The 19,141-nt window shown below is 49.2% G+C and overlaps 1 protein-coding gene across 1 annotated transcript; it reads right to left on the bottom strand.

Moving 5' to 3' along the window:
• Positions 1-1,050: 1,050 nt before the first annotated feature.
• LOC119402102 (uncharacterized) lies at positions 1,051-17,550 on the bottom strand. The gene is made up of 4 exons (XM_037669209.2): positions 17,428-17,550; positions 17,283-17,359; positions 2,222-2,305; positions 1,051-1,306 (listed from the first exon to the last, which is right to left on the bottom strand). The coding sequence occupies exons 1-4, from the start codon at positions 17,484-17,486 to the stop codon at positions 1,161-1,163; spliced, it is 366 nt and encodes a 121-aa protein (XP_037525137.2). The 5' UTR covers positions 17,487-17,550; the 3' UTR covers positions 1,051-1,160.
• Positions 17,551-19,141: the final 1,591 nt, after the last annotated feature.

Raw genomic sequence — 19,141 nt, 5'->3', positions numbered from 1 at the left:
GTTCCGAGCCCCCGCCGCACGCCGAACGACGTCGACGTCCCGAAGACGAAACATTGCGACCAGAACCAGACCTGACGACGCACACGCGGAAGCAGCGGTGCAAACCCGACGTAGCCGTGACCCGACGCCCGCGGACGTAACCGCAACGCAAGACGACGGACTAGCAACCTCGACGTTCTGATCGACGGCCACAACGTCACCGCTCTCGTCGATACTGGAGCCGACTATTCCGTCATCAGTGGGCCGTTCGCAGCAAAGTTGAAGAAAGTTAGGACTGCTTGGGAAGGCCCCGAGATCCGTACCGCTGGAGGCCATCTAATAACGCCGATTGGTGTCTGCACGGCGAGAGTCACTATCAACAACCGGACTTATCCTGTGAGCTTTGTAATCCTACAAAACTGCTCCAGGGATGTGATACTTGGAATGGACTTCCTAAGTGACCACGGCGCCGTCATCGACTTAAGAACCAAGTCGATAACCCTATCGTCGGAGAAAGCGACACCACCGGATACGAACCCATGTCAACATGCCCTGAACGTGCTCGAGGATCAAGTCACCATTCCTCCTAGATCCAGCGTCATAATTCCCGTCGGCACCGAAACGGCTGAATGCATCGAAGGTGTCATCGAGAGCGATCAGGGTTTGCTGCTAGACCGTGACATTTGCGTCGCAAGAGGCATTGCCCCCCTCTGAAAAAGCATCGTCCCGATGCTTATGAAAGAACATAGAAGAGAGAAAAAAAAAACAAAACAAAACAAGACAAGAAGTGGGCGTGGCAATATTTACATTTTCCCTATAACTGAAACGGGGTAGTTCAGGTGTGCCACTACCAGCCGCTTCCAGCAGCTTCGCTCGAACCCAATTTTCGAAATAAATTAGGATGCACGCTGATTTACCAACTTCGCCAAGCAATCGACTCGTGTCGAGGCAAGTTGATCGCTTGTTCCTACCTCGTCAATCAACAGTTCGATTCAAGACAAGCGCATATCAACGATAAGCCTTTTCGGGTGAGGTTTCAACAAATCAATAGAAGACGCCAAGTGGGAAGTAAAAAATTTATTTTTGGTAGAATAGTGATATCTGTCAATGATGACAGTAAATCTGAGCACACATGTCAATCTTAGATTTAAAGCCACGCAGAATCGTGCTCTAGCCGCTCATCATCGCGGGGGTTGGGCATGTACTGTTATACAAAACATAGTATCTTTCCCCAGGAAAATGCTGCAAGCAGTCCTCTTTGGCTGTACTTGTCCATTTCTTGCTCTAACGCGAAGTTCGCGCCACAAGCCGCTTCCTGTATTATTTCCTGTGTTATAACAAATATGTTCAGTCAAAGTAAGCAGACATAAGCAATAAATCAAAGAAAAATAGGCAAGCACCTGAGAACAAGTTCTCTCTCTGTATAGTGTTTCTCAGCATGGGCATTGCTTTATACTCACATTTCAATTCACCATGCATCGTATCACAGACAGTAGCGTAGGCAGAATTTTTTTTCGGGGGGGGGGGGGGCACCTCTTTGATCCGACATTGGGGCTGGGCAGATGAGTTGGGGGTCGAGTATCATCTGGTGTTCTGTATCCTATGGCGGGGGGGGGGGGATTTTCGGCGGAAGAGGGGGAGGGGCACGGGAACGGTGTGGCCCCCCTCCTGGCTACGGGCCTGATCACATAATCAAACGAAGTGCATTGTTATTGCCTTTGTCCAGGCATTTCACTGAATACCATAACTTTATGCAAACATTCATAGCCTGATGTGCTTTTTTCAAGTGCAATACATACTAAAATAAAAGTTAAAATACAGTAGTGTTATACGTACGAAAACCATAACAGGTGAATGCGGCATTCAGAAGTACAACACTCTAAATTAGTTTCGGGCCTTTGGGCATCTGCGTCGTGCGCCTGAATTTAAGCAGACGGGCTGTTGCATTTCGCCTCAATCTGAATGCAGGCATTACGGCCGCGGAATTGAATTGTACGTCTCATCGACCTTAGGAGTGTAACAGCTTAGCCGTCACGCTACCATACGTGGCACTCTTCACTGTATGAACATTAAAAAAAAAAAGCTTTTTTTTTTTTCACGGAGATTTCTCGTCATGAGTAGTTAACAGCTGGTTATGTTATCCGGTGTGAGGCTAGGCCTTCGCTAAACGCGTGTCGTTGAGCGAAGAAAAGAAGAGTGTTATATTTATCTCTGCATATATTAAGAAACAATTTATACGTACCAGCAGTGTAACGAACTAAAAACACTCCACACTCGCTGCCGTTGCTCGCATACTCCAACTGCTCGATAACATTCTTGGTCATGTCTGAATTAACAAAAATCTTATATTATAATACTGGCGAGTTCGCATGCAACGTGAGGTTAATCATCGGGCGCGATATCAAACTTTAAATATTCTTGTATACCGTGTTCACACGATTATAACGCGCGTTAGGCGCGAGACAGACGGTACGATTTTCCATGCGATGCGACGGCCGATGCGGCGGTGCGGCAGCCGGAGTGGTGGCTGTCCGATGTTATGAAAGGTCACCTTTCCGCCGGCCCCGCCGCCGTGTCGGACGTCGCATCGCATGGAAAATCGTACCGTCTGTCTCGGCCTTTATTTCTTCTGTAAATAATAATTTTCATAGCGTAACTTGGGATATAATAAGAACGAGATTACGAACCAAGTTAGCCTACTACACGTCAGACAGGCTTGATAATCGTTATAGCTATACGCATATTTACAACGCGCATGTACAAAAAGTAAATTCGCGTTCCAGTAATGCGCGTTTCCAAGGGCTGTCCGGCTTACCAATTCCCTCCCCGATACATTCGAACGACTGTCAAACTACGATGCATGCCGTGACGCATTGGCCAGTTATCTGGCTAACAAAACTTGAAGGCTTATAATTACCGATCCATGCTTTTTCTCTAAGTTGCACCGTCTTTTTTTTCACATGACGTAACACACACCATGGTAAAATGGCGGTCGCCGGCGGTGGGCGGAATTTATATCCGGCGATTTCTATGACTTGTTTTGCACTGAAATATTCGTTTACAATACACTTTTCACATTCGTATAGACAAAATAGACCCTCTACTTCTAATTTCCGCCGAAAACCACAAATTGTTGGATGGCCGTGTCATGACCACTTTAACTGAAAAGACACTCAAGTGGTACTTGCGTCGAGGCAGGCATGGATGGAAACTGCGTCACTAAGCTTGTCTCGATTAGCAGTGAAAGTCAACATTTCTCGCTTACATATGTTTGTGCTGCCATTCGCTCATGAACAAGTCTAACAAGATAGCTAGTTGGGCGAGTTGGTGCGTATTCATATTTGAAGAAAATCAGCGCACAGAGAAACGGAGACAAAGAAGATATGAAACACACACAACGCTGCTCTTCATCTCTTCTTTGTCTCCGTTTTTCTGTGCCAGGTTTTCTTCGAATATAAATAAGTCTCTTTTCGAAAACTTCTAGTAAATATTCTTCCTCCTGCCATCATAACGTGTTCAGTAGGGAAGTAGTTCGAGCAGTCGCTACGTGGTATTACCAGGAGTCTTCAATAATAATAATAATAATAATAATAATAATAATAATAATAATAATAATAATAATAATAATAATAATAATAATAATAATAATAATAATAATAATATCTTGGGTTTAACGTCCCAAAACCACGATATGATTATGAGAGACGGCGTAGTGGAAGGCTCTGGAAATTTCGACCACCTGGGGTTCTTTAACGTGCACCTAAATCTAAGTACACAGGCCTCAGACATTTTCGCCTCCATCGAAAATGCAGCCGCCGCGGCCTGGATTCGATCCCGCGACCTTCGGGTCAGCAGTAGGAGTCTTCAACGACTCAATGGTATCTAAAATCAACAAACTACAAAAACAGTAAACTTTGGCGATCATTTCTCAAGGCTTTTACGTGTTATTGAGAACTGTACAGTCTGTATTAACGCGATAGCGTTGAACAGCTCGTTTCGCAGAAATTTCGGTGTCGGCGTCGGCGTCGGTGTTGTTAGTTGTGAGCGAAAAATCAGCGTTGTCCATGAGCGGAAATTTGAGATATATACAAATAAATAAATGAGTAAATAAACTTCGGCTTGAGGGGGAATCGTACGCAAGCCTTGTGCGTGGCAAACAGGTGATCTGCCACAGAGACACGCCATTGCTTGGAACTGCTTCCGAAAAAAACCCTACACGAACGTGTAATGCCAGGAGTCTCCCTAACAAATGTAACGTTGCGTGGCAGAAGCGTACAATCGCGCCAGACGTCAAGACATGTGAATTGCGCAACGAGTTACGGGTTTCACGGCCCATCCATTACAAAGCGCTCAGGCATATAGGCGCTCAGCAAAAGCATCAACAAAGTGAGCAGCTGCGTAGGTTCACGTGTTGCCTTGCGGACGCGTAGTGGGTACTTCGCAATTGTACTTGCAGTAGGCATTGTAAGATAGTTCGAAATCGATAATGTTTACGCATGCAGATGTTCCTTTCCTTGCAACACGGTTGAGGTGTCCACCGAGTAGCAAGGCGAGGCTCCCGGTTGAGAACGCGGTGCGAAGGCCGAATTGCGCTCACGCGTTCTGCTCTTCAGGCGAAGTTCAAACGTCATCCAACCTTTTTTTTTCATATTTCGCCATTACTTTGCGTTCACTACTACTTATTATTGCGATCGCAATTATCAGGACGCTCCAAGCGATAATGCGCCGTCAGCTGTGTCGTAGTCGTCATGACGTTCCTACAAGGTCCAAGTGCGATTATGTCCTCTGGCGTACCGCGTACGGTACGCTGTGAAACTAGAGAAAGCATGTGAGGGAGCACATCGTCTTCGCGCGGGGAGAGACGCTGAGTGCACTTTGGCAGTGAAGTGCGGATGTAGGCGACGGGCGGCTGAGGCGGAGAAAAATGTCGCTCTCCTTTAATCAACACGGCAAGGGGAGGTCAAAGTCGTAAGAGGCGGCGTCCTCCGCGCTGGGAAGGCTGTGGAAAGCGACTCATTCGCCCTATCGTTCTTGTAGCCTGCGGCTCTTCCGAAAGCTGACCGGGCTGCTAGCATCGTGCGGCTGTCTTCTAAGGCACCTTCACGCAGCCGTGCGCCTATTGTTGCAGCCCGAGTTACGCAAAAAGCTAGAAGTAACTCAACGCGCTTGCTCACTTCTATTTGCGCCGTTCATCGTGCCAGCGCTGTGGGTGTCAACGTTGACGGTTATCGAGCGACATACGTTTTATTGCGATAGCAATTATATGGACACTCTCGGCTGATTTTTGCCGTCCCCGTCACCGTCATGCCCCGGATATATATATATATATATATATATATATATATATATATATATATATATATATATATATATATATATATATATATATATATATATACTGTAGAGAAGCATTGGAACGCTCTAATGGGTCGTCCTCTCAAGCGCCTCCTAGTGGGTCACCCTCTTCGCCTATTCTCGGAGAGCACGCCCCTCGTGCTCGTGCTCGTGAGTCTGCGAGTCTGCGCTCTGTCGTTGTACATCGTCGCCGTCAATCTCGCCGTCAATAAACGTCTTAACAAAGTGGTGGAGAGTGCTGTACCGTCACCACTACTTCGGTCTCCATTCGACGCCCCTGAAGCTCCGATCCCGTACCGTGCCATCTACCATGCCGCAAGACGCCGCTCAGCAAACGCCGCCTCCTGCTCCGACCGCTTGTCCCGGTGTCCCCCGCATCCGTGACCCTCCTGTCTTCACCGGCGCGGATGGCACCGACGTGGAGGACTGGCTCGCGATTTACGAACGGGCGAGTGTCCCCAATAAATGGGACGAAGCAGGCAAGCTGAGCAACTTGGTTTTCTACCTCGCGGGTGTGGCAGGCATGTGGTACAATAACCATGCATCCGATTTCCCAACGTGGTCCGATTTCAAGACCGCCATCGTGGACGTGTTTGGCCGCCCTGCCGTCCGTAAGCTGCAAGCCGAACAGCGGCTGCGTGAACGGGCACAACAGGCCGGTGAATCGTTCGCGAGCTACAGTGAAGACATCCTTGACTTGTGCAAAAAAGCCGACGCGAGCATGCCGGAGTCTGACAGAATCACGAATGTTATGAAAGGCATCGACGACGATGCCTTCACCATGCTGCTGGCCAAAAACCCTCGCACAGTGGCAGAGGTCATCGCGCTGTGCCAAAGCTACGAGGAGCTGCGCCGGCAGCGCTTGATGACCCGTCGACCGCCATCACGCGCTGCTGATCTCGCGGGCTTGTCGGCCATTTCCGACCACTCCACCTTGCTCGCCGAAATCAAGTCGTTCGTGCGTGAGGAAATTGCCCGCCAGATCTCTCTACTGGCCTTCGCTCCACCGCAGCGTGTTGACCAGCCGCCCACTACTCTCCTGCCTCCTCTCCGCCGAGCGATTCAGCAGGAAATCGCAGAGGTCATTCCTGAATACCACCAACCGCCTCCAGTGCATGCGCCACTAAGCTACGCGCAAGCTGTAGCCAGGCCGCCCCCAGCGATTCCTGTGGCTGCACCGCGAAGTTACGCCGAAGCCGTCGTCGGACCCCAGGCCTTCGACGCGGCTGTGCCGCCTACGTACGTCGACGTCGTCCCCAGGCCCCGACTCCTGCCCACAATGCCCTCATATCAGCAGCCTTCTCGTCCGTCCCGTTCTGCGACATGGATGGGACCCGCGAACCGCTGGCGCACTTCCGACAACCGCCCCATCTGCTTCGCGTGCGGTTGCGCCGGTCACGTCGCACGCTACTGCAATCGCATGGAGCCGCCTCGGGTCGCATCAGCCCTCCCCAGCCAATCAAGCCGACCTTATTATGACCAAGCGCCGCCTATGTCACCGACGTCCCGCGCCGCAACATCTACCCGCCGGTCACCGTCTCCACGACGTCGCTCACTGTCGCCCATGCGGCCACGTCCGGTCTCACGTGACCAGGAAAACTAGTCGTCGCAGTCCACGAGGCAAGGGCTGCGACGCTATCGAACTGCGAAAGCCCTCAGCGAAGCCCATCGAACGCGATAGACGTGTTTGTGGACGGTGTTCGCGCATCTGCCCTTATCGACACTGGAGCCGCCGTATCCGTCATGGACGCCAAACTTAGCCGATTACTGCGAAAAGTGACGACGCCACTTTCCGGTCTCTCCCTCCGTACAGCCAGCGCCCAAAGTATTCACCCTACAGCGGTGTGCACCGCCTGCGTCATTATTCAGGATGCTCTGTACGCCGTCGAATTGATCATAATTCCTGCCTGCTCTCATGACGTCATCCTAGGATGGGATTTTCTCTCCCTCCACGACGCCGTCATTCATTGCGCACCAGCCGAAATAGAGCTCTCACCGTTCTCTGATTGGACGCCGGCAGACAATCCATCGGCTGCGGGCAAGGTACATGTGAAAGACGACACCAAGGTGCCTGCAAACTCGTCAACGGCGGTGTCAGTCTACTGCGCAAGTCTTTCCGACTCCGTTGCACTCCTCTCGCCGTCTGACCGTGTTTGCACGAGGAAAGGCTTGCTGGTGCCTTTCGCGACCGTGCAAGTCACTCAGGGCAGCGCCTCTATTTTTGTTATCAACCCACTCCCGTACAGTGTCACGTTGGTCCAAGGGGAATGTCTCGGTAGCGTGGAACCCCTCGAAGACGCACAAGTTATGGACGAACCAGATGAAATGCACTGCCACAGTTCCAGTACGCTCGGTGCTGTTTCCACGTCTGGTTCATCACCCGCTGATGTATTTGGTTCCTTCATTGATGACAACCTTACGCCAATCCAGCGTTCCCAGCTTCTGGGCCTGTTGGAAGAATTTCGCTCTTCTTTCGATGTCGCTCAAACTTCTCTCGGCCGCACGTCCGCCGTTACGCATCGTATCGACACTGGCACCCAGCCGCCACTGCGGCAACGTCCATATCGCGTATCTCCCACAGAACGCCGTGTAATCAACGAGCAAGTCGACGAGATGCTTCGCCGCGATGTTATTAGACCTTCTAACAGCCCCTGGGCGTCTCCTGTCGTTCTTGTGGCGAAGAAGGACGGTTCTGTGCGGTTCTGTGTGGACTACCGCCGACTTAACAAGATCACTCGCAAGGACGTGTATCCACTACCGCGAATAGACGACGCGATTGACAGCCTGCAAGGCGCAGAATTCTTTTCATCTCTCGATTTGCGCTCAGGGTACTGGCAAGTACCTATGGCTGATGACGCTCGACCGAAGACCGCCTTTGTCACGCCCGACGGCTTGTACGAATTCAACGTCATGCCGTTTGGGCTGTGTAATGCGCCCGCCACCTTTGAGCGCATGATGGATACCGTTCTGCGCAACCTGAAATGGCACACATGCTTATGCTACCTCGACGACGTCGTTGTTTTCGCTCCGGACTTCTCCACGCATCTTCAACGCCTGCGGCATGTTTTGACGCGTTTGAGCGAGGCCGGTCTGCAACTGAATCTAAAGAAGTGCCGATTTGCAGCACGGCAGCTGTGACAATACTCGGTTACGTCGTGTCCAAGGACGGTATTCTCTCCGATCCAGCCAAGCTTCGGGCCGTGACCGAGTTCCCCAAACCTACGTCGGTCAAGGAACTACGCAGTCTCGTAGGACTGTGTTCCTACTTTCGGCGCTTCATTCGAAACTTCGCGACTATCATATCGCCGCTGACGAAGCTCATCGGAAGTAATGGGCCGCTCAATTCGTGGTCGTCAGAGTGCGACGAAGCTTTCGCGAAGCTCCGTCGTTTGTTGACGTCGCCTCCCATACTACGCCACTACGACCCTACGGCACCTACAGAGGTACACACAGACGCCAGCGGTGTTGGCCTTGGAGCTGTCCTTGCGCAGCGCAAGCCAGGGTTCCCTGAATATGTCGTGGCATATGCAAGTCGTACGCTTACCAAAGCCGAGACCAATTACACCGTCACCGAAAAAGAATGCCTGGCGATTATCTGTGCCCTTACGAAGTTCCGACCTTATTTGCATGGTCGCCCCTTTGATGTCATCACCGACCACCATGCACTATGCTGGCTGTCATCACTCAAGGATCCATCAGGCCGCCTCGCCCGCTGGGCACTTCGCCTACAGGACTACGACATCCGCGTGCTGTACCGCAACGGACGCCAGCATGCCGACGCCGACGCACTCTCGCGCTCCCCCTTGCCTGACGACAATACCCACAGCTCAATGTCTCACAATGCCGTTTCTTCCATCGACATTCACACCATCGCTACCGAACAGCGCAAGGATCAGTGGATCGCTTCACTGATAGACTTGCTCACTGATCCATCGGCAACACCATCCACTCGCGCGTTGCGTCGTCAAGCCCATCATTTCGCCATTCGCGACGACCTCCTTCACCGACGCAATTACAACGCCGACGGCCGCCAGTGGCTACTAGTAATACCCCGCAGTCTCCGTTCTGACATATGCGAATCGTTCCACGCTGATCCGCAGTGTGCGCACTCTGGGGTATCGAAAACATACCACCGCATTCGCCAACGGTACTTTTGGCGGGGGATGTACCGCTACGTGCAGAAGTTCGCTCCTGCATCGATTGTCAGCGCCGCAAAGCTTCAACGCACCAGTCACCAGCAGGTCTACAGCCTTTACCATGCCCTGACCGGCCGTTTGGGCGCGTTGGCATCGATTTGTATGGGCCACTTCCTCTGACGTCGGCTGGTAACCGCTGGGCCATCGTTGCTGTAGACCACCTTACGCGATACGCCGAAACTGCCGCCCTCCCAGCGGCTACAGCGCGCGATGTAGCCTCCTTCCTGCTCCACCGGTTCATGCTGCGCCACGGTCCACCCCAGGAGCTGCTCAGCGATCGAGGCCGTGTCTTCCTGTCGGAAGTCGTCGAAGCCATCCTCAAAGAGTGCAACGTTGTTCACCGCAAAACTACTGCTTACCACCCGCAGACGAATGGCCTCACCGAACGCTTTAACCGCACGCTCGGCGACATGCTATCGATGTACGTCGCCGCCGATCACACAAATTGGGATTCGATTCTGCCTTTCGTCACCTACGCCTACAATACCGCCCCTCAAAGCACCACTGGTTTTTCACCCTTTTTCTTATTGTACGGCAGGCACCCATCGCACACAATCGACACAATCCTTCCATACACGCCGGATCGATCGGAGTGTGCGCCTATTTCTGCCACAGCCAGACTTGCTGAGGAGCGTCGCGAGCTTGCCAGGACCTTTACTACGCAGGACCAAGAGCGGCAGAAGAGCATTCGCAGTGCCACCAACACTTCTGCACCCACGTTCCTCCCTGGAGCGCTCGTATGGCTCTCGGTTCCTACCACTGCAACTGGTCTCTCTTCCAAACTGCTACCCAAATACGAAGGCCCCTACCGTGTCGTCGAACGCACATCCCCGGTCAACTACCTGATTGAACCTATTGAACTATCTTCGGACATGCGCCGTCGAGGGCGCGACATTGTCAACGTGGAGCGCCTCAAGCCCGACCATGACCCGCTCATAGTGACCAGCTGTTAGGTCGCCAGGCGGCTCCCTTTTCGTACCCGGGGTGATTGTAGAGAAGCATCGGAACGGTCTAATGGGTCGTCCTCTCAAGCGCCTCCTAGTGGGTCACCCTCTTCGCCTATTCTCGGAGAGCACGCCCCTCGTGCTCGTGCTCGTGAGTCTGCGAGTCTGCGCTCTGTCGTTGTACATCGTCGCCGTCAATCTCGCCGTCAATAAACGTCTTAACAATATATATATATATATATATATATATATATATATATATATATATATATATATATATATATATATATATATATATATATATATATTGGTGGCGCGCATTATGTGCAGGTTAGTGGGACTTCTATGGGTACGAAAATAGGACCAAGTTATGCCAACATTTTTATGGGCCAGCTCGAAGACAAATTCCTAGATACTTGGAAACTCAAACCATTCCATTATAGGCGGTACATTGATGATGTATTTCTGATCTGGCACCATGGGGAGAGGGAACTTTTGTCATTCATTGCAGACTTGAACAATGCTCATCCAGCCATCTCTTTCTCAGAGTCATACTCAAGCACATCAATCAATTTTCTTGACGTCACGGTTACGATACGTGCTAATAAACTCACGACTACGCTCTTTAGGAAACCCACGGATAGGCAATCCTACTTTTTGCATTTCGAAAGCTCTCATCCAAAGCAGTGCAAAACGGCGATCCCATACGGTCAAGCGCTACGTTTTAAAAAGATATGTTCCGCAGATTCCGACTTCACCGAAAGCTGCACCAAACTTCTGGAGGCGCTAAAGAAACAAAAATATCCACCCCAAATTATTGACGATGCTATTAAACGGGCTGACGGTGTTGACCGCTAAGAACTTTTTGTTCGAAAGAAAAACGCTGTGCACTCAAACACTAACCTGGTTTTAACACACTCCGCATCGGCACCAAACATAAACAGCATTCTTCAGAAACATCACAACTTATTATTGCAGAGCAATCACCTTAAAAATATCTTTCCTGATCCCCCACGTGTGATGTATCGTAGATCGAGGAACTTACGCGACTTACTAACGTCGTCAAAAATTACGCCCGTAACTTATCCTGGTTGTCATCCTTGCCACAAGTCCCGTTGCAAGGTATGCAGCCACATGAGTAACACAAGTTACGTTAAGAGCACAGCTTCAAACTTTCATCTGAAGATAAAAGGGGATTTTGACTGTGGCACAAGCAACGTTGTGTACATGCTTGAATGCTCTGTGTGCAAACTTCAGTATATCGGGCAAACTGAAACCGCTTTTAGACTGCGTTTCAATAACCATAAGTCACATGCGATAAGCCTACCTAATCTACCTCTGTCCAAGCACGTTAATATTCCTGGCCATTCTTTCGATAAACTCACAGCAACTATACAGGAATCCGGTTTCCTTCGCACCATGATAAAGAAATTCGCGAGTCATTCCTCATCCACAAGTTCAACGCTGTCTCATCTGGCATAAATGAAAATCCAGGCAAGCTGACGTTTCTTTCGGCGCGGAACTAGGTTCTAGTATCATCACAATCTAATAATAATCACTGTACACGCACATTTTTGCTGCACGCTTTCGTAGCATCCCTTTTCTTTGCTTTTTGTTGCCGATGTTCGCACCCCTTCAATTGTTTAGTGAAGCATCTTGTCATGTTCAAGCGCTTTTTCTCTCTTTCTTTTTTTTTCCTATATGCGTTCACAGAATTGTATTTTTTTGTAGATCTTGTTACGGCTTTCAAATTATTAGTCACGCATCTGTTTCATGGAAGCACCTATTCTTCAGATACGTTTACACGCCTTTGCAATGACCTGTTGTTGTAACCGTACATAACTCGCCTTACTGCAGCGATTACTGTGTGATAGTGATAGAGCACATGTTAGGGGCCCCTTATACCTCGTGTCTATTTAAAAAGAGCGCATTTCTGTATTGTGTGTTCCCTGATGAAGGCCGGTCCCCGGCTGAAACGTCGGATTAATAAAAAGTTTTCGTGTTGCACGTCCTCCACTTCGCAAAGCATTGATTCGACTGGATCCAAGGACACTTCCTTCCTCATATATATATATATATATATATATATATATATATATAATATATATATATATTATATATATATATATATATATTATATATATATATATATATAAGGCACAATGAAAACTAAACAAGAAGTAAAAATCCTGAAGTATCCAACCGCGGATTCGAACCAACAACCCCTCGCTCCCCAGCGTGCTGCATTAGACAACTAAACCACACGCCGTGTTTGCGCCGGCGAAATAACGGCGAGCTATTTATATGCGCCATGTACCGCTGGTGGTAAGCACATCTCGGAGGAGCGTGAGCGTGTTTTCTCTCCCGCAACGCTCCTAATTTTCTTTCAATTTGAAAACTGCCCTTGAGACGCGCACCGCAAAGTGGCCCTTTTCTATACCCCCTCGTGATGTCGAAGGAAAAGAAAAACAAAGAACACCGGCAACACTTTGCATCAGACGCCCCCGTGTGGCAGGAGACACAGGGGTTCACTCCACGCGCCGCAGTTTAAAAGAAGAGGAAATACCTAAGGGGGTCGATTCTCCATTGTCGACACTTGCAGCGCGTTGCTCGAGCACATAGACGTAACAACTGTGACAGTTGTTAGTCCACGCTTGCCCTGTGCATGCCTGTACCTTATTTTAGGGCGTCCTTCTTTGTGGTTCAGCGGCGCGCTACAAGTATCGAGCTGCTTCTGGATGTTCGTGTGACGTTTCAATTTCTTGCTATCGCGTTCATTGCTTCGGCCTTGCGGCGAAACTGACTCTTTTGTATGCCTCGGCACGCAGGCAGCATACTCGGTCATTTGAAAAATTAAACCAGCTCCATTCCGCGGACACCGATCAAACAGCGAAGCTGGTGGCGTTCCCTTCGTCAGGCTAACATTTTGCTACGTTTTGCCAGAATTTCAGATGTTTTGTATCACTGCTCCTCTTTGTTAAACTTGGAGGTGGTAGTACATAGCCACCAGCTTTTATAACCACAAAGTATCACGTGACAGTAGTGGTGTAACCGTGGTAACGCACAGGCCATTTGTTAGGCTAACTGTTGCCTTCTTCCTTTTTAGTAGAAGTTGTGCGTAATGGGGTTTACCCAATTTCTGTGGCACATAGGCGTTTATGACGATCACAGTTTCTGATAGGCCGCACAGATTTCTGTGGCACATACCCGTTTGTTGGGCTAACTGTTGCCTTCATTTTCAGTGGACCAGTGGTGACTAGTGGGATTTACCCAATGTCTGTGACGTATACCCGTTTATGATGGCCACAAACGTTACCACGGATCTCGGACATCAGAGGCTCGACCAAGAACAGCTTCCGCTGTTATTATGTTAATTTTGACTACGGAACACGAAAGAGGTCAATGAGTAACAGGCTTATATATGCCGTCTTTATTTCTTCTTTCTTCTTTTTTTTGCTTTCAGTCAAGCGGTAAGAGGTGCATCGACGTCTTTGTGTAAATTGAGTAGTTGTGCGCATATCGTGGGCTTTCCAGGCACGACGACTACAGTAGCGTGTAAAGAGTACCTCATGGTCCGACGTAACGTCGCCACTCACGTTAGAGCAGAGACGTCAGTTTTGTTGCTACGAAGTATATTCATGTCATAAGCAGTGGTCATCGGAGTAATCGAGCAACGATTGAGAATAGTTGGCGGAGTCACATGTTTATTACATTCTGATAAATGCACTGCTACCACAACTGGCGTTGTCCTGACACCGCGCCTGCATAGGGGCTTTTTCCGAAACAGGTTGAAGCCCTTGTGTGGCTCTCTGGTAGAATGCTTGACTGAAAACCAGAAGGCCTGGGTTCGAATCGGGCTATAGCCGTGACTTTTATTCTTTGCTTCCATCGGGGTCTGTCGCCCACTGACAACGCCTCCGACGCCGGCACCCCATTTTTCACGACAGCGACCCCTTCAAGCTATCGCGTTAAGATTTCCAAAGTCTGGGCTGATATTGACTGCGAATCACCGGTGGCGCATACCCGAATACCACTGGTCGCGTTATGCGGGCACATGCCATACGTGACTGCTGGAGAGGATTTCATAACGTACGCGACGCGGAAGTCGCGTTAGTTGTGTCATGACCTGCGAATCGTGCTCATCATACACTCATGTCCTCCTCTGCCAATTTTGGAATCTACCAAATTAAGGAGACGACCACGAGAACGCCAAGATGCAGGCGGGTAATAGATAGATAGATAGATAGATAGATAGATAGATAGATAGATAATAGATAGTAGATAGATAGATAGATAGATAGATAGATAGATAGATAGATAGATAGATAGATAGATAGATAGATAGATAGATAGATAGATAGATAGATAGATAGATAGATAGATAGATAGATAGATAGATAGATAGATAGATAGATAGATAGATATAAACGGTCAAAGTTACTTTGATTCCCTAAAAAAGTCTCAGTTTCACCGCAAGGGCGAAGCAATGAGTGCGATAGCAACAAGTGTTGTGCGAAGTGAGGCTGGCAGCTAACTGTTTCGTATCCGATCTCGCGTAACTACAAAACGCTAGAGTAGGAGAATATGGCCGCTCCAGGGAGAGATGCTCTATCCACATAGTCACTTCGCGTTGAGAACGCAGCACGTAGAAGTGTATACGAGCCGCCCGCTGTGATGGCTGTCGAGATAGCCCGCGCCAGCGATCGCGACCGCGCCCTTAGACTCAAAAGTTCCACGTAGCTGCTCGAGTGACACCCCCCCCCCTCGCATCTGTTTCCTGTCTGCTTCGACGGCTGGCCTACCAAGCGGGGTGATGGTTCGGCATGCACCCTCCGAGTGACGAAAATTGGCCGGTTTGTTTGATCTCTGCTTCAGCCACGTTCGTCGCGCCCGATGGCGCGCTTTTACCCGCGGTAGAACATACGATGCGCGGGGGGATCTTATCAATTGGGACTTCATACGGGACATGAAGGCGACGGCGACGGCAAAAACCCGTCGAGACTGTCGATATAATTGTTATCGCAATAAAAATTACTCATATTTAAAAACCTTTCTATAGCTGGTACATCCATTACTGCCGCTATCAGTGCTTCGCCTTTCGGGCTAAACTGTAATTTTTCTTCCCTTCGCTGCTTATTTTCCTAACCTACAAACAAATGTTAAACAAATTCTGGCAGCTTTCCATGCCAGTGACCCATTTCTATTTTTTGACGGATTCCAGGTATCATGCAATTAACTACTACCTGTACTCGCTATCTTGCAATTCATAACAAGCCAGGCACGTAGGCAAGGGGGGGGGGGCCCCCCCCGAAATTCGTCCAGCCTTTTATATTCCCGGGCAACTTTTTTTTCTCTTTGCCATGAAAAGACTTTCTTTCGAATAATTAGGCCTTGGGCCCCCCCCCCGAAAAAAAAATCCTGGCTACGTGCCTGTAACAAGCTATGATAAGTTGCGCCCTCAAACCGTAGACATTTCCCTGATAGGCAGGCTTCCTAACGAAAAATAATCAAGCGAATGCTAATATTCAGAATGATCGCAATATAGCAGCCGATGAACCGGAGGTTCATTTGTGGTTGACATAGAATAAAATGATTGAACTTCGCAGAAACTTTTGACCGCACAAGACTATCCCAATGGACACAAAGTAAGCCACATGACACAAAGTCCAAGCCAAAATAACAGTGAAATTTGAAACATATCACAAATATGTTTGAGCGCTGCATTATAGACCATTCTGTGATGCTGATGATAGCGTCACGTAAAAATAGCGCTGTATGATACATGTCTAGACGCTTTCCAGCGGCGTCAGTATGTGGCTTGTAGCCGGTTGCCCTTTAAAGCTCTCTCCCAAACACACTTCCGCTTTTTACGAATACCAAAGATAGCCGGATCAGTTCTGGTGATATGGCTCGGTTGATCACGATCCAGCCTACGGGTTATGTTTCCGCAATGGTGTTCACGTTACTCGCAGCGTGAGCCATTTCTGGAGGCAGGGCAGGTTCCTCTCACGCGCACTGAGCTGTAAAGCTAAGAAATAAATTCACCCAATTGCATACATTGTCACAGGTCTACAGGAATTCTAATACCTTGAATTAAAAATGTATCCTACAGTCCCTGCCCAGTTTACTTGTTTCTTGGATTATCATTATTTCATTATAGATCTCGTTAAAGGGCCTCCAGTGGGGTCGGTACAAGGTGGTGGCTTGCTCTTATTCTCGACACCGTGATTTCCGAGTGATGAAGCGTCGATCAAGACACGGCGGGGCTGATCCTATATGCGTCACAGCGTTTCCTCAGCATCATCTCCCGAATAATAGAGCGCCCCGCCTCAACAATCACGGGCCAGTGAGGATGTCTCCCGCCCTGCTTGTGGCAAAGAATTCAGAATTCAAAGAAGAAACACTCCGGAATTCTTATAGATCCGAGTCGCGATTCAAGAGAGAAGCACGAAGCTCTTTGTCACTTTCTTCATAGGATCCTTGACATGAAAACAAGAGTAAGGGTAAGACTCATTTCCTAGCTTCTGTGATCTCCCGATTTCGCCTGGCCCCGGCCTGGCACCTGCCTTGCAGTCTATGCAGCTGCTTTATTAGTGCTCTCATATTGAAAGAGTCGTTATACTAAGCGAGTTTTCGTGCTTCAGAAGTGTACGCTGACAAAGCGCCTGTTATGGAGAGCAATAAAGCCAATCGTAAGGCAATGGTTTCATAGTGACTGCACTGTCATTTTCGGTAGTATTAGGCTCTCTTGGATTCCTGTTTGAGCAAGAAATACATATAACAAAATGTTTGGCAACTCGTAACGTACCTGGGCCACCAACATACATTACACTTGCGTCTGTCTGCTCGAATAATCCTTCCAGGAGGTTGTTTGTTCGCGCTTTCCTGGACGGGAGGAGGTGCAATTAGATAGGTTTAACGGAAATTATATTATCCTTCAAGGTTGTCCTTACGTTTGCGGGTCCTCATGAGATCTGTTGAAGTACACGGCATCCTTGGTTATATTTCTCATTATATCCACTTTGCAGATCACCCTCCCTATTTCTTGAGTAGTATTAACTGTCCATATTGGAAACGTAGTGTTCATAAACTGAAAAAAAAGTAAACAGGTCCTAACAATTTCAAGATTGGCACGCTTTATTTTTTTGCCTGTTTTAGATCTGAAATTTAAACCCACGGCTCAAGCAAAAAGGTTCCTTGCATCACTGGATATTTGGCGAGACTGTGCATAGCTTCTGGGCATATTAAAGCGCAAAAAGAGACACTTATATTGGTCAAGAAGCACCACGCCCGTCCTGTGTTTCTCGGCATGTGTGCATGTATCTTATAGCTGTTTAATTTTTCTTTCATGAGAAAGTATTAACAATTATTGGGATAACCATCAAGACTATTTCCATGCGGCAAAACCTGCAGTGTGGTAATATGCGAGTACGCATTTTTGTGTGTCTTCGATCACGCCGAGCTATTCTGTCGAGATAACCTAAAGTAAGTAAAATGACACCTTTTGCATTCTTCCCAAGCGGTCATACCACAAGCAAAATAAAAGCGTAAGGCTATCCCTAAAGCTCATATAGCGCTGTTCCAATTCCCGTTCCTGTTACATGATTAGGATGCAGTTTAGCTCATTGAGTGCTCGCTTCCCAGCACCGCGGGCAGCGTGCCCTCGGTTCATGCGCTGGTGCTCGGACCTCTCGCGGTGGCACCTCGTGTGGCCTAAATCGAAATTCCGCGCAACACTGAACGCGAAATTCAAGAACCTCACACTTTCTTTCCTCGTTCGCTCTGCCGGATAGACGACGTCGCTCAACGCAGGAACGGGCGCCTAAGAGCTGCGCTCTAAAACTTCTTTATTCCCGGGAAACTATATGAAAATAATTACACCATCTCCCACTAAAGGGAACCATGTGGGGATGCGAAGCAGCGCTGGGTGTTCACTTGTGTTTTCATTGTTGTTCCATTTGTATGTTTCCCTGTATGTTTCATTTGTGTGTGCAGTTTGTGTATATGTTGTGTACCGCTTACGTTACCCCCCCCCCACCTCCCAGCTCGATGTTTCTGTTGCGCTTCGGCTTCGCGTTGCCTCGCAGCTTCGAGATTCGCTTGCCGGCATTGCCGTTTACGTTCAGCTTCGCGAGCGTCCAAAGAGCCGTTGCGAATGAGAGTGCAACGATTGCCGGCGTTGCCGTTTACGTTCAGCTTCGCGCGAGTCCATATCGCCGTTGCGAATTAGAGTGCAATGGGAGCGAGCGTGCGCCGCATTATATACGAGCGCGCAGCTGGGGCGGAGAGTGCGAAACGGGTGTGGAGAAACGAAGTGGAGGCAGCGCTCACGCCACCTCCTCCACCCCACCTCCTCGCGGTCACGCGAGGAGAGGGGGAGTTGCACATGCGCATGCGGGAGCGGACGCGTGAGGGAAGGATGGACACAGCCCCGAGCAAAAGCTGCTTCGCATCTAAAATCTTAGAGCCCGCTAGGGCGTTCCACACACAAACTGTTTTTTCGACCAATGCACACCTTCTTCTCCAAGCCTTGCAGGTCCAACCACTTTCTCGTGCCCGTGCGCGAGATGCATGTGTTGAGTTATCACAAGACGCGCGAGCAGGCACGAGTTATTGCAGCCGCTAACACAGCGGCTTACTGCACTCCGCGTTCGCTATCTTTCGTCC

The sequence above is a fragment of the Rhipicephalus sanguineus genome, chromosome 8 (genome assembly GCF_013339695.2).
Source record: "Rhipicephalus sanguineus isolate Rsan-2018 chromosome 8, BIME_Rsan_1.4, whole genome shotgun sequence".
In the NCBI taxonomy this organism is placed as follows: Eukaryota; Metazoa; Arthropoda; class Arachnida; order Ixodida; family Ixodidae; genus Rhipicephalus; species Rhipicephalus sanguineus.
Note: the sequence above shows the minus strand (reverse complement) of the source record. Positions and strands in the feature narration are given on the sequence as shown.

Coding starts and splice junctions, on each gene's coding strand:
- LOC119402102 (XM_037669209.2), bottom strand. CDS start 17,486: ATGAGAAATATAACCAAGGATGCCGTGTACTTCAACAGATCTCATGAG. Junction 17,360..17,427: donor TCTCATGAGGACCCGCAAAC/GTAAGGACAACC, acceptor CCTCCCGTCCAG/GAAAGCGCGAACAAACAACC. Junction 1,307..2,221: donor TTTAGTTCGTTACACTGCTG/GTACGTATAAAT, acceptor GTTATAACACAG/GAAATAATACAGGAAGCGGC.